At 39.8% G+C, this 26707-nt stretch overlaps 2 protein-coding genes across 2 annotated transcripts in view; both read right to left on the reverse strand.

The window, feature by feature from the left end:
- Positions 1-2843: 2843 nt before the first annotated feature.
- LOC119912528 (lamin-A-like) lies at positions 2844-18212 on the reverse strand. The gene is made up of 16 exons (XM_038731760.1): positions 18112-18212; positions 17457-17550; positions 16969-17310; positions 16430-16717; positions 16207-16338; positions 15839-15951; positions 15597-15680; positions 10413-10463; positions 9569-9631; positions 9026-9142; positions 8173-8256; positions 7297-7374; positions 5538-5585; positions 3706-3852; positions 3332-3439; positions 2844-3119 (listed from the first exon to the last, which is right to left on the reverse strand). The coding sequence occupies exons 1-16, from the start codon at positions 18163-18165 to the stop codon at positions 2994-2996; spliced, it is 1929 nt and encodes a 642-aa protein (XP_038587688.1). The 5' UTR covers positions 18166-18212; the 3' UTR covers positions 2844-2993.
- Positions 18213-21206: 2994 nt separating this feature from the next.
- The window catches only part of LOC119912524 (trichohyalin-like), a 729783-nt gene continuing 724282 nt past the window's right edge, over positions 21207-26707 (reverse strand). Inside the window, exons 28-30 of the mRNA XM_038731751.1 lie at positions 22372-22890; positions 21996-22103; positions 21207-21841 (exon numbers count right to left, since the gene is read on the reverse strand). Coding sequence (XP_038587679.1) covers positions 22759-22890 — 132 coding nt within the window. The 3' untranslated portion in view covers positions 21207-21841; positions 21996-22103; positions 22372-22758. The remainder of the gene's footprint in view (positions 21842-21995; positions 22104-22371; positions 22891-26707) is intronic.

Here is a 26707-nt window from a genome sequence, read left to right on the forward strand (position 1 = left end):
AACTAAAATATTACAAACATTTATGAAGAAATAATGTGTAAAGAATAGATGGTATATGGAGTCACAAAACTAGATCTCTCAAATATTTTAATTATGATATTACAATGTAGAGTGTAGTTTGAGGGACTGGGGACCGGTAACAAATGCTATTTTTCAGTGTTCTAGATCATTTTATTAATGTTTAAATTGCTTTATCTTGCATTTTCAATTAGATTAATGTGCAGGGCACTTTGTTTAATAATAAAAAGTATTTTTAAATTAATTTGTATGCATATTTATACATTTTATGTAAATGGCACCCATTCAGTGGAATGATCTATTTTTGCTTCTTTTGTCTGTTACAACTTTGTGGCAAATACTGTTTCTTAGTAAATTAAAGTGTTTTAATGCTGACAGAGTTATCAAATCCCCTCCATTGTACAAAGTCCATGTCAGTAATAATTCATACAAGATGACCAAGACTCAACAAACTTGCAGGCGTCCTGTTCAAATTACTAAAAGCTCATTCATTTTGAAATTATGAGATATGAATTAATGTCTACTGAAATAAATGTTACACGAAGCATACTGAAGAGGTAAAATGATATTCGGAATTCGACCTACCTGCTGTCTGTTCAGCCTGCGACTGTTAGGCTAGAATTATTCAAGGTAAAGTTAAATCCGTTCCGCTGCGAGCTGCCTGGGAGAAAGTCAAGTGTTCAGCCTCAAAACGTTTTGACCGGTTTTCTACGATTTCAGCTTCGAGGTGTCCTTCCTCCAGTTTTGTGGGTGTGTGTCACAGATGTTACCCAATCAGCAGCTATGCCTATTTAAAAACACCACACTATTAAAAAGACGCTGAAGGGTCGGCTACCTGTCTGCAAAGACCCCGAGGGACGTGATAGGCTGTGATCTTAACTCTGCTTTACCAACTGCAACTTCCTCATGCAGTAGATTTAGTATGAAACTGCAAATGCATTTCCAACTTCCTATTATTTTCAATTTATTCAATTATTTCAGAACAACATGGTAACAACATTATTAAGGTCGTCATGATAAACCACATTAAATCCTATCAAATGGGAAACCCTGAGACAGTTTAGGGGTCCTTCCTTAATGTGAAAAAGTTTGAGAACCATAAATACACTCAGTTCCATGTCAGTAGTGGACACAGGGGGTGAATATAGAATATCTCTGGATTCACTTGGTTAATGTCTAGCTACACAACTTATGGTACATGCTCATGTAGTACTCACACAGTGTTCATCCACACATGAACAACATTACCTTACTGGACTGGGTTTTGAGTCAAACATATTTGCCAATATCTCTAGCACATTAAATCACAATAAAGACTCACTGTCACAATGATCTGTTTCAAATAACCCTGAAAACAATTCAGTTATAAGCTAAATACATTTTGGATCTGGATGGACACAAATCTATAAATAGACATATAATATAATATTTTCTAATCTAAAGATGCGGTTGAGAGAGACAAAAACTCAAGAATGGAGACAACACTGTTTCCAGAAAGCTTCTAATCTATTTTAGATTAAATGTAAGATGAAGACCAAATACCTCCTGACCTTCACTTTGACTGTTTAATCAACTGCTCCATGCAATTTATTTCTTCTACAAGTAGTTATTGAGTGTTGGACCATAACAAACTCACCATTAAAACCTCTGGTTAAGCAAACAAACTCATTCATGAAGAAAAAATAACATTAATGCTTAAATTTGAATAAATAAAAAACTCTTTTAAGTAAAATGCTGAATCAAACCAGACATGGTTGATGGTACACTGACTAACAACAGGCTAAAATAGACACTAGTTCCACAGTGTGTCTCTGTCATTATGAGCAACATGAACTTTGGGCTCAGTTGCCAGGTCACCAGTTATAATATAATACTCTGACTGCAAAAAAAAATATGGAGAGAATCACTAACAACATTTCTTTGCTGTGGGCCAAATCTCTTCACAGCAGTTTTTGATCAATTTAATTTTAATTCATTACATTCGACTATTAACCAAACCCCCATTCTCTGTTTGAGAAGTTAACCAAAATTTCATGTCAACCATCACCCACTGAAAGAATATTTGACCCTGCTGATTTAAACACATTCAGTAGTGGAGACCTGCCAGAGCATATTGCATCTGGTCTGCATGATCATGACTCCATATGAATTAAAATCCATAACCTGTTTCACTATTCCCGCCTGCTGCCCTCCTGCGACACAGCAAGGTAAACGAAGCATCTCAGCATATCTGCTGCTCAGGGCCTTGATTGAGAAAACAGGATTAGTTACTGTTATTTGGCGAACAAGTAACAATAACATTCGCAATCACATGTGGTTATAAGTATATATAATTTCTTAATATGTCTAAAGAAATCCCATTGGCTACTCTCTACTGTCTCAGACGATGACATCTTTTGTTCTGCATTGGCCACCGTAGCTGTCCTACGCGTTTGGGGGAGTGGCGATCTTTAAAATATTAAGTGGCTAAAACACATTTTGCTGCTGAATCTGTCCACAGCAGTAAATTGCTTAGCTTCCACGCGGGTACAACTCTATACTCCAAAAAGTTGAACCTCACATTCAACATGATTTCTCAACCTGAATCTTCCATAATAACTAAACTTTCCTTATATGGCACAATTTCCAATCAATAGTGATTAATGTTCACTTCCTACCGCTGGAGCCACTGTTTTACTTCTATAAAAAAAAATAATTATAATATTGAATTAAGTTAATTAATGTATTTGTTTCCTTGAATAGAAATGTATACACATGAAACAAAGGTTGTGTAGTTTCCATAAACAAACAAATAATTTAGCAAAATATAATATCACTCATCAAACTTTTTAAAAAATCAAATCTTTATTTATTTATTAGCTCTCTCTCTCTCTCTCACACACACACACACACATATATATATATATTTTCTGTAATAAAGGGATACAATGCCATGAATAGAGTTAAAATATTTGGTTTGAGAAATATCAGAGTCCTTAATGGACAGAATACACTTCCTTGATGAGGAAGAACTGCAGTTTGTCTCCAGGACTCCAGGACTTCAGGTCCTTCCACTTCAGGTCAGTGGGAGGATAATGGCTACCACAACCTTGAACCCACATCTGTAAAATGCAAAGGCCACAGACTTACAAGCAGAATCTTTAAATCATTACATTAAAAGTTACAATTACTTTATTTTAGCATGTTATTTTTATCTACTATTAGTTCCATATGATTTTCTTTTATTTCAATTGGACCTCAACAAACAGTTGAGAAAGAAGGATGAAAGAAAAGGAAGAAACGCAACAACATACATTGAGAATTAAAGACTCACAGTGAGATGTTTTCCAGGACTGAGTTTGAATGATTTCTCAAATGTGTATGAGATGGGTTCTTTGTTGTTGGTTTGTACTTTTAACGTCCAGCCTCCCAGTTCTTGGTCCTACAGGAAGGAAATTGGCCGCAAGAGGGAAGATTAGAGAAAGGGAGACTAACAAGTGAACGTTACAGTGTGTGTTAAATCCATTGTGTTTATAAATGAGGGTCGGTCACCTCCTTCTTTACATTAAAACAAGAAAAAAAAAAAGATTCTGGGGTAAATAACATTAGTTTTGATATTTGCAATATCCCTGGTTAATTCCTGTTATTCATATTGTACATGCTTATATATCACTCACACAATGTTCATCCACACTTAAACACCATTACCTCACTGGACATGTTTCTGAGACGAATAAATATCCTCGATTTGTCGACATCAACCTCAATGACATGTCCCGCTGACATGTCCTGCGGACTGGCTGAGTCAGTATCGTCCTGCTGCTGGAACTGAGGACTATCACACTCCGGCCCTTGCTGAGAGGGAGACAACACACACACACATTAAGAATAATTTAAGATTCAAGAAGTTTATTGTCATTCCCTCAGTAAAAAAAAACACAATGGCTTAGACCATACAACAAAATCTTACTTTGCAAGTCTCCCTTAAAAAATAAATATGTATTATAATGTAATTATGTCGATATATAAATATACAATACATAAAAATATTAAATACAATAAACAACAATATATAGGCTACAGACTGCAGAATAAAATAAGGTGCAGCATAGTTGGAAACAAAACCTGAGCGCAAAAGGTGAGGCTGTGTGTGTTGTGCTACAGACGGGACAGAAAGGAGTGATGGAGAGTGATGGAGGTGGTGTTTGATTTATTGTTCAAGTGTCTGATGGCCATGGGTAGAAGCTGTTTGAGTGTCTTTTTGTGCTTGATTTCACTCTCCTGTGGCGTCTCCCTGATGGCAGAAAGGTGAAGAGATCGTGATGTGTGCTGTGTTTGATGTTGTGGGCCCTCCTGATCACCCTGGTGGTGTAAATGAGTGATGGGAAGGCTGCTCCAGAGAGGTACTGTGCAGTTTTTAATCACACGCTAGAGAGCCTTCCTGTCCTCAGCAGTGCAGTTTCCACACCACACTGTGATTGAGCTGGTGATCGCACTTTCAACCGTGCATTTGTGCAGGTAACTGTGCAAGTTACTGAGGATTTTGGTTTCACGTGCAAAATTTCCTCAGCCTTTTTAAGAGCTACAGTCTCTGTTGTGCTTTCTTCGAAAGCTGGTAGCTGTTGTGAGACCAGGTAAAGTCTTCGCTGATGTGGGTTCTGAGGAATCTAAAGGTTTTCACCCTCTCCACCTATGTTTCCCAGATGTGTATCGGCTTGTGCTGCTACTTCCTCCTCCCCGTAGGATCAATAATCTTCTCCTTGATCTTTTCTGCATTAAGAGGTCATTTTCCTGCCACCAGGCCAACAGTCCACCTCTCTTCTGTATGCTGTCTCCTCCCCACCAGTGATGACGGTGGTGTCGTCTACAAATTTTATAATCCTGGTGTTGGTCTGGGAGGCTACATACTCATAGGTGAAGAGGGGGTACAGCATAGGGCTCAGCACGCAGCCCAAGGTCCATGTGCTTACAGCTCTGATGACTGATGTATAGTTTCCTACAGTGACTGACCGGGGTCTGTCTGTCAGGAAGTCCAACACCCAGTTATAGAGGGAAGGTGTAAGTCCGAGGATGAGGAGCTTTTCGGAGAGCCTGTGTGGTATGACCGTGTTGAATGCTGAGCTGTTCTCACATGAGAGCTGTATGGATGGCAGCAATGACATCTTCATCAGTGGACCGGTTCTGTCTATATGCAAACTGAAAGGGGCTCCAAGCAAACCCTAAGTACCCGCCCAGGGTTGCAATCTGGCCCAGCTACCTTCTGTGGGTTTATTCTTTTTTAGAGCCATGCGTACTTCCGCCAGTTTCTGAATAATAGTAGCTCAGTGTGTGTGTGTGTGTGTGTGTGTGTGTGTGTGTGAGACACTCGGGTCTATTCAGTCTAAGAAACTGTTATTTGGTGTCTCAGATTTGCTCTCATGTAGTTTGAGTTGTCTTGGTTTCAGATGGATATCAATAATTTGTGACATTAAAAGAAAGTAGAAAAGCTGTTAAATTAATAACAATACTTCAGGTTAGAATACATGAACCTTGGTCTGCACCTTCTTTGGCTTCTTCACATCTTTCTCAGCTTTCTTTCCTCTGGTCTTCTGAGAAAAGAGAGAAGGAGAGAGACAGCATGAGGCTTTTAGTTTTATTTATTGCACATAATATCCTGGAATGGATGACAAATCATTGCTTATTGGCTGGAGGTTTTGATTTATTACCTGTTAATGTGCACATAATTTGGCTACGACTTAACCTGTTTAGTGTTTCAGTTGAAACAACCAGCACACTACTAACAGATGAATTCATCATGTAATTAGAAAATAACACTAACTGAATGTCTTAACACTTTAAGACATTCAGTTAGTGTTATTTCAGCATGTCAAGAAGAATCATCAACAAAATCTAATCTTTATCATTTTTCTCTCACAGGACAATAAAGAGATTTTCTGCTACACGTTTGTGTTACAGTGGCACGTCAGTTGTCTGGTGTCAGAGATTTTTTCTCATGGTTAAAGGGGCATTATGTACTGTAGTTTCCAGCAGCCACTAGAGGTGTGGTTTTAAGATTGCTACCAGGCGTGTGTTCGTACGCGTGCTCGGTTGAACTCATGAGTGAACATAATCTGAAACACAACCGCTTTCATACAGAAATCCTGCAATAAACGCAGAAACACCAGCAATACAGGCTGTGGCATTTCACTCAGACCTGTTCAGGCTCTCTTACTTCAACATTCCCGTCTCAGTGGCAGATCAACACCAGCTCCGTAACGTTACTTCATTCAGCGCAGCGAACCGCATATCGGCACATTCTTCCCGGAAAAAAGGCAGAGTGACAGCGGCTATAGACAGACAGGGAGACAGCTTCACACAATATATTGGAAACTCAGGTAAACTCCCACTGCAACGTTACAGAAATATTTTGTCAGCTGCAGGTTGAACTAATCCATGCTTGTTACATGATAACGTTACATTTACTGCATTTAGCTGACGTGCTACAGCGTTAGCTCGCCTGCTGCTTTTCAGCAACTATTATCTGTTATCTTTCACCGGAGGCTCAGCAAAGTCAGGACAGCTACATGTGCTGGTTGATAACGATACGGGTAGTGAGCTTCATTGGATTTTCTAACCAGATTGTGTCACACTTTATAACTGCTAGACCGCAGTAAGTAACTTTAGTGTAGTGTGAGTGGACTGCATGTCGTTAGCTGCCGTGTTGTCGCTGTAGTCTGAGAGGATCGGGAGCACGCACAGAGCTGAGTCTGAGTAGTGAGCAGTGGCTGATGCAAGCAACAGAGAAAACAGGCGTGTGCTTCATTCCTAAGTGAGCTTTGAGTCCACTGACAATAAGGCAATAAAAATTTCATTTATTAATAAGTAATTTCTTTGAAAAACTTACATATATCCCCTTTAATTTGATCATGTTGGTCCCTGCAACTAATCAATATCACATGGAGAAGACAAAAAAAGATTGATTTGGGTGAAAAGATGAACCTCATTCAGGTCTTTCTCAGCTTTCTCTGCTGAGCTCACATTGCTGAGCCTCTGGTGAAAGATAAACAAATAACGTTGGTGACTGAAAAGCGGCAGGTGGGCTAACACTGATGTGTGATGTCAGCTAAATGCAGTCAATGTAACTTTATCATGCAAGCAGCATGGATTAGTTCAAATTATTACTGAAACGTTGCGGTGAGAGTTGACATGAGTTTCCAGCACGTTGCATGAAGCTCATGAGCGGATTTTGCTTTGCGTACGAGCATATACCTGGTTGCAATCTAAAAACGACTACATAATGCCCCTTTAAAAAACACAAACCATAGACAGTATCCCCTTTTTCTTCTTCACTTCCTTCTCAGGTTTCTTGCTTCTGGTCTCCTCCTGCAGTTTCTCTATCTGGGAGACACAAGAGAGATGGAGAGAGACAAGACGCACATACATAGATGCACAAGAAATACACAAGCACCTGTTAGTTTTGATCTGAATGTCAGAAGAGCCTAATGTTCTGAATGAGGTCCTGCTCAGAAAACAAACTTAATATTGTTTAATCACCTAGATACTGATGACTTTTCTTGATATTATACATAATATTAGATGTCATTTTTCTACTGATGACATAACACTTTTCCTCTAAACCCTGGTTAAATAGAATGGATTTCCTGGATATCTGTGAATGATGAAAATGCTTTGAAGCAGCTCAACAGGTTGTTCAAAAGCGAATTTAAACCGCTATTTGACTGAATTTGTTTTAGGCAATCAAAGGAATATATTTCTTTGTTCATGTGTAGCCTTTATAACATGTAAAACATGAAATATTTCTACTTTCATATTACAATGATTTATGCTAATTTCTGTGTTCTGTCATCTTGTTTGTGGCAAACAAAATGGTTACTAGTAAAATGCTTTTCTTTATATTTATTTTCAAATCAGAAGTTAACATTTTATTTAAAAAATATATATATATTTAAAGAAGAGAAAGTGGTTGATTTTACACAACAGTGGGCATCCGTCCAAACAATGAAGGAGTAAATCCAAAGTTGACAAAACCCAATGTCTTCAATTTCATTTTGTATTTTTAAAATATGTTGACTCTTTATGTGTTTTATGTTGGTAGACATTTAAATAAGATATAATAAAGTATCTAAACTAAAACAACCAATAGGTGGGTGGAAACAATTTCAATAAAAAATGAACCTCTTTTGTCTTGGTTTCCAACTCAATTTGCAACTGGTTCTTCTCCTCACTGAGCCTCTGGACATCAGCCAGCAGGCTGTCCACCTGAGAGGAGAGAGAAAAATGAGAGAATGTTTCTCTTATTAAAGTATGTGAGTTAAGATAAACAGTAAGACATGACAGGTAGGTACTTCATGGTCTGACTTGAGTAACATTTGAATTTGAGTATAAAAGAGGTGAAAAGTCTTCATTTTAGTTGGTAGAGTGCACACCCCATGCACAAAAGGCTGAGTCGTTACTGCAGTGTCCCAGGTTCAAATCCAGCCAGTGGCCCTTTGCTGCATGTCGGCCCTATCTCTCTCTCTCCAACATTCAGCTCTATCCACTGTCCTTTTTAATAAAGGCAGAAAATGTCCCAAAAAATAAAAAGCAGCAGGTTTCTAGTTGGACCTTTGGTGAGCATGTCAAGAAGAATCATCAACAAAATCTAATCTTTATCATATTTTCTCTCACAGGACAATAAAGATTCTCTGCTACACGTTTGTGTTACAGAGCCACGTGAGTCCAGTTTCAGTTGTTTGGTGTCTCAGATTATCTCTCATGGTTAATTTGATCATGTTGGTCCCTGCAACTAATCAATGTCACATGGAGAAGCCAAAAAAATTGATTTGGATGAAAAGATGAACCTCTGTCAAGTCTTTCTCAGCTTTCTCTGTTTGAGAAACTGATTAATGACCTGCAGAGAATCAACTGGCTAATTATAACGTTATTATCAAAATATAGATTATAACTCATTGCACCTTTTTAATATCTGTTTGTGATCAGTTTAAGCCATTGTTGAGTTTGCTTTACCGGTGTGTGTGTGTGTGTGTACATGTCTCTTAAGCTGGCTGATCTCTGCTTTCTTGTTCTCCAGTTCAAGATTTGCCTCCTTCAGCTCATCACTGCTCTTCCTCCCCTCTGTGTCAGCTGCTTGTTTGTTGTCCTCCAGCTAACAGACAGACAGATGGATGTTTATCCTCTACAAATCAAACATAACATCACCTTGATACTTTATGACATTTCCTAACTTTATTAAAATTGATTATAAACATTTTTAACTGATATGACATGTTTCATTAGTCTGCCACTCAAAATAACTTTAACTGTAAAACCTGGTTAAATTCATTTCTATCTGCTCTATATCTGTTATGTTAGCAGCACCTTTTAAGCAGCTCCTAAATCCCAATAATCATATCTGAAATCAAAACAGTTTTTAAAAAGACGTCTATAAGTTCTTGGGTCTTGAAATGCGTCACTTTAAACATGCAAATGAACTATAGATGATGTAGAGCATGGACACATTTGCAAGAGAATGAAACTAAACAAGAAGAAAGATTGAAAGAAGTCTTATATAAAACAAAATGGAAAGATGAACCTTGTCAGTCTCCCCTCTCCTCTGCTGCTCCTCCTGGGGCCGCTTGTTGTTCCTGAATAAGGACTGAGAAGAAGCAGGGAAGGAGAGAGATTAGGCAAAATATGAGGGACACTTCTTTAGGTCTTGTCCGCAAACATACTACTGAATGTCATAACAGACACAAAAAGGATAATTAACGACGATACATTTCCTCTGTTTTTTATTTTCAACCAAGTCTCCTAGAAATTACATTTGCATAGTTTTACATTGCATTTCCTACTTTAATGTTTTGTTTATGTTCAGAGGCAGCGTTTCTTTAAATGACTGAAGCACCGCATGTATGTTCCTCTCTGTAGGCTTAGCAAAGTGGTCGGGGTGGATGGTGGCCCTACTTTGACTACAGCGACATGGGTTTGCACGTTAATCCAACAAAAGTACATTGTTGCATTTGGAGAAAGATTGAATATGAGGGAAATGTTAATAAAATATTTTGTGTCTCTTCTGACCTGGTTTAATTCAGAACTTTTCTGAATTAAACCAGACTGCTTTCTCTCTGTCTTTCTCTCACCTGCACCAAGTGCTTTTAGAGCCTTCACGTCACAATAAAATGTTTCATCTTGCAAATATTGTACTGCAAGATCTAATATGTTTGTGGAAAACAAATGAAATATGTTGGGACTGAACATTTCACTGATACATTCATTTCATCATTAGTTTCAAGATGTTACTATCAAATGTAATCCAGCTGGAATTATGTTGCCTTCAAAATGTATTTGCTATATAAATTTAATTTCTAGGTTACAACGTAAATTATATATTAGGAAATCTCAGATTGTATTATTGTACTTATACTGCAATCGCTTACCCGAGGAAAAAAGTACCAGGACTTGGCTGGTGCAGCTTGATTTCTCTCAGTCTGGGAGTGAGAAGAGATAAAGACAAACATGTTCATTTAATAAAGCATGTGAGTGATCACTGCAAACAATGACACCTCGTTTCTGCTTTAGTGGTAGGGTTAAGGTAAACTGGCTACATTTTACTACTACATCATCATTGCACTTGCATCATCTTGTCACAAGATCTCTGACGTAATTGCTGACGAAATCTGCACTCTGCGCATGCGTTGGCGTCTGTAGCCACCTGTCGGAAGCTCCGTCTTGAACCGGACTCTTATCCAGTTTTAATCCACTTTTTTCGTTACATTTTTTTATATCCTTTTATTTAACTTAACTTTATTTAAGTTTTACGTGGGTTAAGGATTTTAGTCATCCGACATGGATTTTAAGATAGATGACCGTAAAAACGCGATCAACGCTACTGATCGCAACAAAGCTCCGGTGACTATGCTAGCCGAGATAACTCTGCCCCTGAGGACTGCTCACTCCTTAAGAAAGCGAACAAGAAGATTGCTGACCTTATGGAAGACATCCGACGACTTTCAGAGGAACTCAAAGAGAAAGATTCCCTGCTGACTGGCTTTATGGATGTAGCTTCAGTACAAGCCAAACAGATTGTTTCTCTTAGCACAACCGCCAACATCCAGGACACCGTGTTATGGGACCCCTCTAGTCTTCCCAGGCTTTCATCCTGCTCGACTCCGAAGCATCAGTCAACCTGGGCTGCAAGAGAGGCTCGGATGGGGCTGCCTCTCCTCCGGACATCGGCCTCTCCAACCGCTATGCAGCCTTGTCTAACGACACTCCGGTCCATCCAGCGGATTCACCTGCGGCTTCGAGTCTCCCTGATACGGATCTCTTTCGGCGCACAGCGCCTGCCGACACTGTTGCATCTCCGCCACCGGCTACATCTCCTGCACTGGGCCGCCGGTCTGCCGCCGGACTTGATCGGCGGCCGTCATCCCGGTCAAAAACCTCCGCTTCCCGACGTAGGATCCTGAAGGAGGCTGTGCTCAGACGCTCCGGAGGCCGTCTCTACCCTGCACCGTCCGGTAGCCCTTCTGTCAGGTCTGTTACTGCTACTCCAACACAACACTCGGCAGCTCACACACTCCATCATCAGTCCGCACGCAGTGTTGAAGCAGATTCTGCTCAGTCCTGCTCTGGATCCCAACAACCAGCATCTCCTCGTCCTCTTTTCTCCCCAACCACACTAATAATTGGTGACTCCATAACCAGAAACCTCCGTTTCTTTAACGCTACCACTCACTACTTCCCCGGTGCCACCACGGCTGTCATTTTAAAAAAACTCCAGGACCTGATGCCGTCGCTCCCGTCCTCCATCACAAGAGTGATAGTCCATGTCGGAACAAATGACACAGCTCTTCGGCAGTCTGAGCTGACAAAATCAGATTTTAACCGTCTTCTTAACTTTTTAAAGCAGTGCGGAAAGTCCGTTTTTATCTCTGGTCCCATTCCCACAGTCGGTTGCGGTGCTGGCCGCTTCAGTAGACTCCTTGGCCTCCACAACTGGCTCCAGTCCGCCTGCAGGGCTCATCGTGTGTGTTATGTGGATAATTTTAATATTTTCTGGCAAAGAATGTCTCTTTTTAAGACAGACGGACTTCACCCAAACAAATGGGGCTCAGAAATGTTAGCTGCGCACATACAGCATGTGGTGCGGTCCACACATGATTTACGTGAATGACTAATCATTCATGCAGCACACCTGGACACACCACCGGTCACTGAACAGATCTCTGCCTCACTGCCACAAACAACTGTCTCCACCTGCTGGCATGTAAAGCCGTCTGCTCCCAGCGCTGTTCCACAGACTTCTATTCCTGTCATCATCACGCATAGACCAGTAAACCGAAATGTGCACATCCCACACAGAAATAATAGAAATCTCTTAAGGATTAGGACAACTGCACCAACTCCAGCACCCAGAACAAACTCATTTAAAATGGCTCTCTTCAATGTGAGATCACTTTCAAGTAAGACTTTTATCTTAAATGATTTTATCTTGTCTGCAAATCTAGATTTTATGTTTTTAACTGAATCCTGGTTGCAAATGAATGACTATAGCCAGCTAGCTGAACTGTGTCCGCCTCAATATGATTGCTTTAGTCAACCGAGGGTCAGTGGTCGTGGTGGTGGGCTAGTGAGCGTGTATAGGAAAAATTTTAAATGTCATCAAGTACGCTGTGATGAATTTAGCTCCTTTGAAGTTCTCACTCTTAAAGTTGGAGGGCTGCAACCTATCATATTTGTTATAATTTATCGCCCCCCAAAACCGCCTGGAGGATTTTTATCAGAACTTCCTGAATTTTTATCTACTCTGGTTTTAAATTATGACAGAATTGTTCTTTGTGGCGATTTTAATATTCATGTTGATGACCCCAACAATGTTAATGCAACTGACTTTTTAAATTTGGCCACTTCTTTTAACTTCAAACAACATGTCAAAGGGCAAACACATAACCGTGGTCATACACTGGACTTGGTTTTTACCCTGGGTGTCAGCATTTCCTCTGTGGAATTAGTGGACATGACCATATCTGACCACAGATGTATTGTTTTTAGCTGCGATTCGCCTGTTACTCATGCCGCCTCACCAAGCTCCGTGTGTTGTCGCATCTTTAATGAACAAAGTGTTTCAAAGTTTTGCGCAGTCTTTCAGAGCCAAAGCCAACACCTGTCTGATTCCAACCAACAATCTGGTCGATCACTTCAATCATATCTGCTTGTCGTCACTAAATATTACTGCTCCTCTAAAGGTTAGGCCTACGTCTAAAGCTAGTAAGCAACCCTGGATAAATGACAGCATTCGCAGCCTAAAAAGGGAATGCAGGAAAGCAGAGCGCAGATGGAAAAAATCCAATCTCCAAGTCCATTACCTCAGTCTGAAGGATTTATTAATTAACTACAATAACATGGTTAAGGATGCGAGAACACACTATTTTTCTGAACTCATTACTACACATAAACACAATCCCAGGTTTCTGTTTAAGACTGTGGATCAGCTGGTAAACCCAACCCCTCCTTGTGCCTCAGCTGGAAGTAATGATGACTGTGAATTGTTTTTATCTTATTTTACCAATAAGGTGGTGTCAATCAGAGCCTCTATTACCCCCGTGGCCTCTTACTCAGAGGTTCCTCACCAGCAACAACAGAGTTTTAACCAGTTTTATCCCATCGACTTGTCTGAGCTTTTAAAAACAATATCACAAATGAGAGTGTCCTCCAGCCCACTTGATGTAATACCTACAAAATTTTTACTAAAGTAATAGATTCTGTTGGGCCCCATTTGATCTCTGTTTTCAACAGCTCCCTATCTACTGGTTGTGTCCCTGATTATTTTAAAACGGCTTGCGTGAACCCACTTTTAAAGAAACCTGGTTTAGATCCCTCCCTCCCACAAAATTTTAGACCAATTTCAAAACTGCCTTTTATTGCAAAGATTCTAGAAAGAATTGTGTCCAAACAGCTGCTCACTGTGCTGGAAAATAACAAAATATTTGAAAAGTTTCAGTCTGGTTTTAGGAAGTACCACAGCACTGAGACTGCCCTGCTTAAAGTCACCAATGACCTTTTAATGTCTGCTGATGAAGGTATGTGCTCAGTCCTTGTACTCCTGGACCTTAGCGCTGCTTTTGACACCATTGATCACAACATCATGTTAGACAGACTGAGGCACTGGGTGGGGATCTCTGGTACTGCTCTAGAATGGTTTTCATCCTACCTGTCAAATAGGAAGTTTTGCGTGTCTGTAAACAACTATGTCTCTTCATTCTGTCCAGTTAAATATGGTGTGCCTCAGGGGTCGGTCTTAGGACCCATTTTGTTTTCCTTGTATCTGCTTCCCCTTGGACATATTATCCATAAACATGGCATTTTTTTCATATTTATGCTGATGACACACAAATATACTTGCCCGTCAGATCCACAGACCCTGGAATGCTGAGTTCACTTAACAACTGCCTTTGTGAAGTTAAAAAATGGATGTCAAATAATTTCCTCCAGCTGAACTCAGACAAAACAGAAATCCTGGTCATCGGGTCCCAGCAGATGGCAAATCAAATACTGCCATCTGCTGGTTCCCTAGTAAATCACATTAAGCCTGTGGCAAAGAACCTTGGTGTTTGGTTTGATAGTAATTTAAATTTCGAGCAGCACACCACAAAGCTTGTTCAATCATGTTTTTATCAACTTAGAAATATAGCTAAAATTCGATCTATGTTAACTTTTAAGGACACCGAGACCATTTTACACGCCTTCATCTCATCACGCCTGGATTATTGCAACAGCCTTTTCACCTGTTTAACCCAAAAATCTATTGATCGACTCCAGACTGTCCAGAACTCAGCTGCCAGGCTTTTAACCAGAACAAAGAAATATGACCACATTACTCCTATTTTAGCTTCATTACACTGGCTCCCAGTATGTTTTAGAATTGACTTTAAAATTCTATTGATCACTTTTAAAGCTCTTCATGGCCTCTCGCCTTGTTATATTTCTGACCTTTTAGTCCCATACGCACCAGCACGCACCTTGAGATCCTCGGGCAGAGGTCTGTTGTCTGTTCCAGAGTCTCGACTGAAAACTAAAGGGGACAGAGCGTTTGCTGTCAGGGCCCCAGGCTCTGGAACAGCCTGCCCGAGGAAATCAGGTCGGCTGAGTCAGTGAACTCTTTTAAGTCCCTTCTTAAAACATACTTTTATAGGAGAGCCTTTCCCGATCTTATTTGACTCTATTTTATCCCTTTTATTTTATTGTATTTTACTAATTTTATATTAAATTTTCATGCTCTTATCTTTTTTTTGTATTATTCTTTACACTTGTTAAAGCACTTTGTAACTTGTTTTTGAAAAGTGCTCTACAAATAAGGATTATTATATTATTATTATTATTTTATATATTTGCTCTTAAATTTGTTGTTGCTTTCTGAGACGTCACTCAAGAGTGACTTCATGTGCACAGCTGAGCTTCTCAAAGCAGTGTCTGTGGTCCTGAAGTCCAGTCAAGGGGACTTTATATGATACACATTTACATAACATCTAAGATAATACCATTAAAACTATTTAATATACATCAAACAGCAGAGAAGAGACATCTCAATAACACAGAAGGATAAAGATAAAGAGTTGAACCTGACTGTTCTCGCCCACCGTATCCTCCTTCTGAGCATCCACTTGGTTTACAATCTCAATCGTCTGATTCTCACCATGGACCACCTGCGACAGAAAGAAATACACATCTGCTGCTGAGAGGAGAGAGAGATGAACAGAGATCTGGTCTGATCTCCACCATTTTATCGGATTCATTTTCCTTCCTCATCATTAGCTGCTCCTCTTGTTTATTTCTCTTCACTGGAAATCAAATTCATTCTTACATGTTTAATCTTTTCTCCTTCTCTGTTCTGATCTGTCATGAGCTGCTGTTGCTCTCCTTTAGCGTTGTTCCTTCCTTCCTCATCAATTTCATCACAGCAGCTTGTCTTAGTCTCTGTGTAAAATAAAATGAACATATAAAAGACATTTACTATCTTATCACATTTCAGCCTAAAATGGGCAACAAAAATAAGATAACTGACAATTTCACTGATTGGAAATAAAAGTACACACCATAGCATCTAAAATACTGACATTTTGATCAAATGAGATTTAATTTACCTAATTTAACAATCCATTCATTCATTTCCTCATGAGAGTTAGTACACAAAGCACTGCAATTGCTAATAATAACTAATATGTAACTTACTGACTGTGTTTTGTCTCCGTTTGTACACAAAAAAGACAATCGCTGCAGACATTAACAGGATGCAAGCAGCCAAACTAACAGCCAAACCAATAATGGTGGACAGAGAACTGGACTGGACCTCAAAGAAATCATCTGAAATGATAAGAACAAAACAACTTGGCATTTTTATAAAACTGACCAATGTAGTTTGAAACTAAAACAGTAAATCATTAATAATGTCTACCTGTAACCTGGATGTTAGTGTCTCTGGTCTGGTTGATGTCCTTCTGTTGGACTCTACAGGTGAAGCTGTTGCTGTGTCTCTTCTCCACAGTCACTCTGCTGCTGACAGTATAGAGGTCATCAGGACCTCTGACTGTCTCTGTAGGTCCAGCAGAGAGGAGGTTTCCCTCACCGTCCAGCCAAAACACCTCAGGCTCTGGATACCAGCCTGCAGACTCACACTGTAACACCACTCCACTGGTGGCTTTAACAATTCCTGCTAAATTTATGACTGGTGAGGAGACAGCACCTGATGCTGAGAAAGAGGAACTATTTAACAGTGCTGTTACTGGAAGTGAAAACTCCTACAGTGCATCACAAATTAATTAAATGTCCTGAAAAGTGGATATATAATGAGTCATTGAATTTATTGAATTTCAAATGGCATTTATTTCAGAATAAATGCTAGGTTATTAACTTTGCCTTATAGCTTAGTGAAACAGTGTTAATTACTAAAATCATTTTAAGACTGCAAAGTGAACAAGAACATTATAGACTTACCAACAATCAGCTGAACAAAAGATTGCAGACCATGTGCTGGACTAAAACATGTGTATGTTCCCTCATCCGTGAGTTTCAGTTTGGAGAGTTTCAGCGAGATGTTTCCAAACTTCAGCTCATCGATGAACAGTGACGTTCTTCCCTCGAAGGATTGATGTTTTTTACCCACAAGCTCCTGACCAGAACGCCACACGTGGACAAATCTGGGGTCCAGGTCAGGTCTCGTCCACTCCAACGTCAAACCAGAAGCATCTTCTTCAGGTTTCAGATGACATGGCAAAATGATGTCATCACCAAGTGTTGCCACAATTGGCTGAGATGGACCAATCAGCTGAGGCTGACCTGGAAAAACAAATGTCTGTTTTAATGATCAAAAATGAAGTTATCTTGACTCCTGTAAGGCTTCATCTCCTCCGATTAGACAAAACTCTAATAACAAAGACTCTTTTCCTCAGACTTCTTTAAAGATACTTATGTATGTAACTTACCTCTACAGACATGTTTTAAGAGAAGATAGAAAACCAAAACACTGAGGTGTGTGAGATGAGATTTAACAGGCTTCCCATGGAGCATCATGGAGCTCTGAAAATGGAAATCAGTGATAATTTACAGGGAATTGGGGCTTAAAATAGATCCAGTCATTAGATACACTTGTTTATAAAAGTCAATGAGCCTGTGAGAACACCTTTGCTTTGCCTTCATTCCTACTTATGTTGTGACAACATTTCTGCTAATGCTGACAGGGTGTCCGCATTATACTTTTATTATACTTTCATTTCTGGCCCGCAGATTTTCTTGTCTGCATCGTTAAGAAAAAAAAACACTTTCAGTTTGAAACGTGTGCCTTTAAATCCGCATAGTTAATTTACAATGTGTTTTGAAGCTGCCATATTCATGTGATATTTTAATTACACTAGAACCCTTCCCATGTCACAAAGTCCAATATCTCGGTTGATTATATCACAGGTGTTAAAATGACTTACATTTCAAATGCATTTCTTCCACTGTGAAATCCATGAAAATGACTATTATCTAGTTATTATCAATTCAGAAGGCAGAGGCCCACCTATTTTTGTGTCTAATCTATTCTACATGCAATGTTAATATAAGGCATATAAGGCGATAAAGGCGAAATAGACCTACCTGTTGAATGTTCCGTGCCACACTCACCTGAGAATGTGCGGCCGAAGTCTGCATCGGAACTCTTCGGGTCTTCGGCCAGCGCTCGGAGATCTCTGCCTCTGATTGCCTTGTATTTGTTGCATCCCTTGATTCGCTTGTTTAGGACGCTGTGGGTTAGCTACAGCCAATCAGATGGGCTATATGTTATGTTCTCTCGTCTGGTGGGTGTGTCAGTGTTGTGCTGCGTTCCAGGCAACTCGGAACTGGGATATTTCCAACTAGAAAAAGGACAGTGAAACGCCACTTGAAGTCGGGTTTCCCACTCGTGAACTCGAAGAAAAATATGTAGATAAACCGACTTCACGAGTAGCAGCCGAATGACGTCACACAGCCATGGCAGCTCCCGTCGAATCACACATTGTAAATGGTAAACCATAAACTAAAAGGCAAGTAAAGTAGCCTATTTGATTAAAATAATGCATACTATTATCAAATAGTAAAGCTTGTTCTGCATGTAAATTGACATAGAAATATTTTTTCCTGACCGCGGTCAGCCATATTTAGGCTGTTTATATTTGGCGTCATGCACCTGAAAAGCTTTGAGGTCGGAAGTCGGATATTTCAACTTGGAAATTCCCGACCGGTCTGGAACGCGGCATAACTATCTGAATTTTGCCTTTTTGCTCTGTTGCTTTCCAGCCATTTAATCTCTGTTTCCATCTTCAGTCTGTTCCTCTCCATCTCCAGCCAGCCAGACTCACCAACTCACTCTAACAACACCCTGGACGCCTCACTCATTGTGTGAAAAGCCAAACTTTAGTTTCAGATTGGAAAAGTGTGTATAGACCTATATATAAAACTTATGAGTTTTTGGTTAATGGCGTGTCTGTGGCGTGGCAGAAATTAATACAATAATATATATATATGAAAACATTACAACCACAATCAGCGCTTAAAGCGTTGGACCCTGATTCTCCAGGACTACAGCTTAGATGTCCACCAAATTATTCTTGTTCCTGCCGTCAAATAATATTTGGTGAGAAACCCACAGAGTCTTGAGCAATATATAATATAAGAACAGCTTCAGTCTGTTACATATCCTCTTATAGTTAAGTAGAACCTGGTGACTGTTAACTGTGTACTTCATGAATATTATTTTCTTTAAAGGTGAACCTCAGATTCACTGCGATTTATGAGCTTTTCTTAAAAAGGTAGTGTTTATAGAGGTATGACCATAGACTGTATATAAAAATGAGATGAGATTTGAACACTTAATGCTGAATTAGTATTACATGCATTGCATTTATTCATTTAGCTGACGCTTTTATCCAAAGCGACTTACCATTGCTAGACATGTCAGAGGTCGCACACATCTGGAGCAACGAGGGGTTAAGTGTCTTGCTCAGGGACACAATGGTGGATGGGTCACAGAGGGGGATTGAACCTGGGTCTCTCACACCAAAGGCAGGCATCTTATTTATTGTGCCATCACCATCCCCGTATTAAACATTTTATTTCCTGCATTCTGATCAAATGTTTTGCATGAGTTTATGGTGATTCTTCATTTACTTTTTTCTGTAAAGAGAACCACAAAATTCAGGCGGCAGGTGACAATTCAAACTCTATAGCTTAACTCTACCAGAATCTAATACAGTGCAGCTTTCGGTCATTCTGTGCTGTGATCAGATCTGTTTCCACAGATCCACACATACGTTAACTTCCAGTGCAGCTCACAGCCCCAAACAGAGCAGGCTACGCTTCAGTTTTTAGATGTTAATGTTGCACAACTCTGCCAGCTACCACTCGTCACAGCTGTCTGGACTTCTATGATTACCAGGGACGTGCACAGGAATTTTGAAGGGCAGTTGCTCTGACCTGAAAAAAAGGCACCCCCCCCCCCCCCCAAAAAAAAAAAAAAAACAAAAAAACATGGGCTATATGAAGGACTGAGAAAAAAACATTTTTTTATTAAAAAATATACAAAAAGTAAAAACACTTAAATACAGCACTCAATAACCTAAACTACTATTAATAACAAAACAGAAAAACATGACTCGAGTCATGAAAAAAGAGTTCCTTATATTATTGTTTATTGTTTTTTTAATCATTATTATTTTTTATTTTTTTTCCTTTTTTTTTTTATTTGAAAATAAATAATCTAGATTGAATTGACAGATGGGGAAAACTCGCTTCTAATAAAATATTAAATAAAAAAACGCTTAGATTTCGGAAAAAAATACAATCCTTTTTTAACCTTTTGGCTTCCCGTACATTCAGTTGCGCTTCTAGCTCGTATTCACTTCTGTTGGTACGTATCACATATGGTAACTGGGCAAAACTACGCATGATTTGTTGTAGTATGATTGCATAAAGGAAGGAAACAGGAATTCCGGTAGGGAACAGAATCGACTGACGTGCAGGCAGCGCTGCAGCAGTGCAGCCACTTAAACAGAGTTTGCCCTTCCCCTACTGACTTTCACTTTCGGTGCCCGAATGGAAGTGAATGAGGCTTTGCGATCGCGATTATTTTTTTATTTTATTTTTTTTTCTCGGAAGGGCGAGTCGGAAGGGCAACTTGAGTCAGGAAAGGCAAACGGGCAGTTGCCCGGGCAACCAGAGCAACCCCCCTGTGCACGTCCCTGATGATTACTATCACAGTGTACACCGGTGTCAATCAGCTGGGCCAAGTTCATTTGCTCCATGAGTCTATCTAATCAGTTACACTAAATTTGTATTTCACTGTGTGAGAAAAATTAATGTGTGGCTTGCCAGCGTGTGGAAAATGTAGTTTGCGTGAGTCACAGTTTTTAACTCTGAGAAATATTGTCAAACCGCAATCTTGCAAGATATCACTACAGCTGCAGCCACTGTTTTAATTAAGTACATTTTATAATATTGAAGAAAGTTAATTAACTTATGTAAATATATCTTATTCAAATAAGACAAAGAAGCAAAAATTCCTGAGTTATCACATTTTGATTTAGAGTAAGTATTTTAAGTATTTTACCCTTTTTGTCTTTATAACAGTTCAGTTTTTAAACTTGCAGACAAAACATGGTTTCAATTGTTGAAAAGACCAGAAGAAGGGAAAAAGTGGAATAAAGTTTGATTCAACATTGATAAAAAGGTCTCATTTTGTTGATTCCAGATCCGGACGTGATGTGACCTTGTGTTTCCTGGACGTCACTACAACATGTGTTTTCACAGGAAGATCTGAGTTGTGCTGTTCCTGATGTATAACTTTCAGTGTTTTCAGGTTTGCTGGATTACAGCACTATTTACTGTTCAGCATTTTGGTGTGATGGTAACTTTTTATCACGGTCCTTTCATGTTGGTGATAAAAGAAGCTAAATGGGGAGATCATTGTAGTTAAAAGGAGCAAAAAGTTTTTAAAAGATAGGATCGGTGGGTGATATGAATGTGTAATTGTTTTACTGTTGCTATGCTTAATGTTGTACATGTAATGTTGAAAGCCCTTCTAGGGACGGGCATTGGAAATTAGCAATAGCTATAAATGCTGTGATGTTGTGCATTGGAAAATTGTAGTACAATTCTACCTATCAAACTTTAAAAAAAAAATCGTGTGACAATTACTGTCTTTCAATGACTATCTCTATGAACTATGTTGAAGTTGGATCTCTCCGGTGTTGCTGAAGAGGAAGACCTGCAGTGTGTCTCCACTGCTCCAGGACTTCAGGTCCTCCCACACCAGGTCAGGTTGAGAAAGACGATTATGACTTGGGCGCCCCATCTGTAAAATACAGGCCACAGACTTACAAGCAGAATTTTTAAAACCATTAAATATTCAGTTATAATTAATTTTTTAATTTAATTGAACAGTTGAGAGAGAGAGAAGGAAGGAAGAATGATGATTCAACAACATAAATTGAGAAATAAAAACTTACAGTGACTGTTTCTTCAGGACTGAGTTTGAATGATTTCTCAAATGTGTATGAGATGGGTTCTTTGTCGTTGAATTGTACTTTCAACGTCCAGCCACCCAGTTCTTGGTCCTACAGGAGGGAAATTGAGCATGAGAGAGATGATTAGAGAAAGAGACTAAAAAATGAACGTTACAGTGTTAAATCAGTTGTTTATAAATAAGGGTACGTCACCTCCCTCTTTATATGAAAACAAGAGAAAATGGATTCTGGGTAAATAACCGGTCATTAGCTTTGATATTTGGAATATCCCTGTTTACTCTTGGATAACTCAGTGCTATAAATATTGTACACGCTTATATATCACTCACAGTGTTCATCCACACACAGACACCATTACCTCACTGGATGTGTTTCTGAAATGGATAAATTTTTTCCATTTCTCGACCTCAACCTTGATGACTTGTCTAGTCGTTGAGCTCGAACTAGCCGAATTGGTATCGTCCTGCTGCTTAAACTGAGAACTCTTAACCTCTTGTTCTTGCTGAGAGGGAGAGAACACACACAGATGAGTCATTCAGGAAAAATCAACAAAGTAGCTTTTCGATATGCTGCTTATATCTCAGCGTTTGTTTGTGTGTGTGGCATTTGGGTCTGTTCAGTCATTTGGTGTCTTTGCTTTCATGTAGTTTGAGTTGTCTTGGTTTCAGATTATTAATTTGTGAAGAACATTAAAAGAAAGTGAAACAAAAATTGAAGAACGGTTAATTAATAACAAAACTTCAGGTTAAACAACATGAACCAGCAGCGTCTTCACTTTTTCTTCAGCTTTCTCTTCAGCTTTCTCTTCAGCTTTCTCTTCAGCTTTCTCTTCAGCTTTCTCTCTTCTGATCTTCTCCTCCTGCAGCTTCTTCTCCCACTGGAAGAGAAAAGAGAGATGAGGAACGACAAGATGAGAAACATTTTATTTTATTTAGTGCAAATACCCTGGTCTGGATGACAACTCACTCCTGATTGGCTGGAGGTTGTGATTTATTACTGTTTAATGTGCACACAGTTTGGCTCAGGTTTAACCTGTTTACTCTGAGAACATTTAGACTACACTACACCACTAACTGATGAATTCAACATGTAATGAGAAAATAAAAATGCTCCGCTACAGTATCCCACACAGACAAACTGCTCTACAGAGTATGTTTGATTTTTACGTTCTTCTTTTTGTTTTCTGGCAGTGTAGACAGACGCTCATCACTACATTGAATACGTATGAAGGAGAAGAGGTGTATGTGACCGGCACACAATGCTGAATAGTTTTTTAAGAGCACTCGTTTATAACAAATTTACACATGCAGTTAAAACAATGGCTGTCCATCCGAGTATGTTGTAGAGTCTGTGTGCTCTCTGTCTGTTTATCTGCTGTTACAGTCTTTCTCTACTGTTAATTACAACCCAAACATTTTTGTATGACAGTTTTCTTCCTACCTCTACCACCCTCCCTTTTCTCTGCTAGGCCTACAGTGGCATCCTTCCTCACAGCACAGGTAGCCTACAAGAAGACCAGGGTCTCTCCGTCTGTACCGATTCCAGCAACATCCATGAACATAGCTCATAGAACATTGCAGACTCACACACTGCTCTCTACATCGGAATACACATGAATAAAACCATTTTCTCACTAGCCTACTTAATTCTGCTCTCCTTGCCGGAAGCTACTCATCAGTCTGCCTGTTTCCTCTGTCTTTGTGTCCAGACCCCATCACCCCGGCAAACCCACAGAGCACCTTGGCTCAGGAAGCCCAGGATGAGCAATTAACAGGTTGAGCCCGCATGTGCCAATGTGCATGCAGCCTGTTGCAGTTGCTCTGTCAATCGTCATCTTTTTTCTAACTTTTTAACTTTCTTTTTATATCTCACGTGTGTAATTTTTGGAATATAAATAATTTAAACTAGACTCTCTGTAATCATGCAAGTTAAGGGAGTTTTGGTAAGCCATGGCACCGTTCACTTCATGGCTTTGTTTACACCCGGGACCAGCTGATTGGCTGATCGTGCTGAAGCCGACCGGCATGGCGCCCAGGCCCACAGACATCCCTCTGAGATCTGGAGGAGGACACACAGAGGATGCAGAGGAGGAACGAAACGGCAAGGGTAGAGAGTGGGGTCCAGACAACAGAGACTTAGGAGAAGGAGATTTAAGCCATGTCTCCCCTCTCTCATCACGGGCAACGTGAGGTCACTGGCTAATAAGATGGACGAGCTAACAACGTTAGCACGGAGTCAGAGGTAATTCTGGGAGTGTAGTTTAATGTGCTTCATGGAGACTTGGATACACTCGGATATTTCTGACCAAAACGTCTCCATTGATGGCTTTCAGACTGTTTGGGGCAACAGGGATTGCACCGAGAGTGGTAAGCGTAAAGGTGGAGGGCTTTCCATTCTAGGTAACAACAGATGGTGTAATCCCGATCATATTACCAGTGGCGACTGGTCACTAATGAACGAAAACAACTGAGCAAACAAATTATTTTAATTAAAAAGATTATTATGATATATTTTACTTTCGATAAATATAACTAAATTGCTAAATTGCATTTAATTTGTGTTAGGATTTAATTTCATGTTCACTGGTCCCTCCCTGCCTTGCTGCTTCAAACCGCGTTCTCTCGATTGGCGTCTGTAGGCTGCTAGCATGAATGTGGGGCTAGCCCCTCTGTCTCAATGCAATATACATTGTAAGTGGGAAAATGGTAATTTGCATGCTCAGAGTATTTCTCTATGCAAGTACATCACACAAATTTTATGGCAAGTGGGGCTAGCTGCCTGTAGCCCCACTACAGCGTCATTTCATGTCAGAGTTGATTGGCTGGCTTTCCGACGCCAACATTAGTAGGCAAGTTTTAGCTATACTTAAGCCAGCTAACATGAGACATAACTAAGTGTATTTCATACTGTAGCTCAGGTTTGAGCAACCCGGTCTCACTCCCAAGTCGTCACATATGGACGCTTGGTCAAGAGCCATAATCGTCAGTTTGTGACGCACTAGGGATCCCTTTGACGTCATAGTTCGACGTATTGAGGGAAGCCCTGTTGTGTCAGTTTTTGATGGTAAAGGCAAGTATGATATTTAAGAGAAAAGACGAAGTAAGGAGGTGATTGGGGTGGATAGAGGGCCAGAACCCGGACCTTAAAGCAGGAGAACAGGGTTTGTGTCCCATGCGAAACAAAACATTAAATGTTTTTATTTAGGCGAGTGAGGTAAATTGACGTTAACGTTAGTTAACTTAAGTCTTAATTGACATAAATAGCTATTTTAACCCAAACCATGATCTTTTCCTAACCTTAACCAAGTACTTTCTGTGCCTAAACCTAACGAAACTGCAACGTTTCACGACTTTAATTATGCGCGTTTCATCATGGCAATGTATTGAAACGTTACGTTTTATCTTGAAAGTGTAACCGGATATTGCATATTTATTGTTGCTAAGCGTTGCTAACTTGACTGTGGATCCCTAAACGTCAATAATTGACGCAAAAGGGCTACCCAAGTCTTTAAAAAGCGATGACAAAGGGCCTTGACCATGCGTCAGACATTTGACGAGTAGGGAGTGAGACTGTGTTGGTTTGAGACCCTTAACGTTGATTTGAAGGAGAAACTGGAATTAAAGTGTCTTGGTGCCCATCAGCCATGGGATATGGTCATCACTTAAACTGATGCTAAAAGCAGCCGCAGATTTAACATAGTGGTTTTTGAGGAGACATCGGCTAACGGTTAATGTTACCGTTAAGAAAAGAAAGCTGATTACCATGTCTGCTAGTTGAAAACAGACATGATCACTCGTGATTACTCTGTGGTAAGTGTGCAACAGCACTGCGGGCCCACGACGAGTCGACGGACTCTGAACTGAGGAATATTGAGATGCATGTCCAAAAAACTTGTGTAATAGCTCTCTTTCTCTCTCTCTCATCCGCTGGATTGGCCTATGTTTACAACACCTGGTTAAAGCAAGCCGCAAGTGTTTGGTGGAGCCATGCTGTTGAAATGTTTTAAAAACACATCAGTAGCAAGAAAGAGTAATGTTAGCCAATTGTAGTTGTACTGGCATAGCCTTTCTTTTGAAATGGTTGGTGCCCCACCAATTTTTTACATATAAAAACGCCACTGCACATTACAGTTAAACAGCGTATCTGTAGCCCGGACACTGAACTGCTTGCTGTGGGACTCCGGCCATATTATCTGCCACAGGAAATTTCACATGCCATCGCTGCAGCTGTTTACATTCCGCCCTCTGCCAACCTGACGTCGACATGTAACATCATACATGCTGCATTGCTGAACTCGACACAACACCTGAGTAAGTAAACTTTATTTATATAGCACCTTTCAGAGACAAGAGGGGTCACAAAGTGCTAAAAAATAGAACAAAATAATAAAAAAATAAAAACAACAACACATAAAATCCCAAACCATATGGCTAGTTAAATACTTGTCTAAAAAGATGTGTCTTAAGGTCTTAAGGTGTTTTCTACAAGTTTCCACAGAGACCAAAGCTCTCAAGGCTAAAGGGAGAGAGTTCCAGAGCCTTGGAGCCACCACACAGAAAGCACGATCACCTCTTGTTTTAAAATGTGTTCTGAGAACCATTAAAAAGTCTTGGCCTGAAGACCTCGGAGAGAGACCAGAAGCGTGTGCATGCAATAGATCCTGGATGTAAGAGGGAGCTTGAGAATGCAAGGCT

Source organism: Micropterus salmoides, unplaced genomic scaffold (genome assembly GCF_014851395.1).
Source record: "Micropterus salmoides isolate LMB-PRFRI ecotype aquatic unplaced genomic scaffold, ASM1485139v1 Ms_hic_scaffold_2, whole genome shotgun sequence".
NCBI classification, from domain to species: Eukaryota; Metazoa; Chordata; class Actinopteri; order Centrarchiformes; family Centrarchidae; genus Micropterus; species Micropterus salmoides.

Excerpts from the sequence above, each read along its gene's own strand:
- LOC119912528 (XM_038731760.1), bottom strand. The coding sequence starts at position 18,165 with ATGCAGACTTCGGCCGCACATTCTCAGGTGAGTGTGGCACGGAACATT. Across the intron at positions 9,632-10,412 it reads CCTGGTACTTTTTTCCTCGG|TCCTTATTCAGGAACAACAA; the intron begins GTAAGCGATTGC and ends GCTTCTTCTCAG. Across the intron at positions 3,440-3,705 it reads TCAGAAACATGTCCAGTGAG|GACCAAGAACTGGGAGGCTG; the intron begins GTAATGGTGTTT and ends TCCTTCCTGTAG.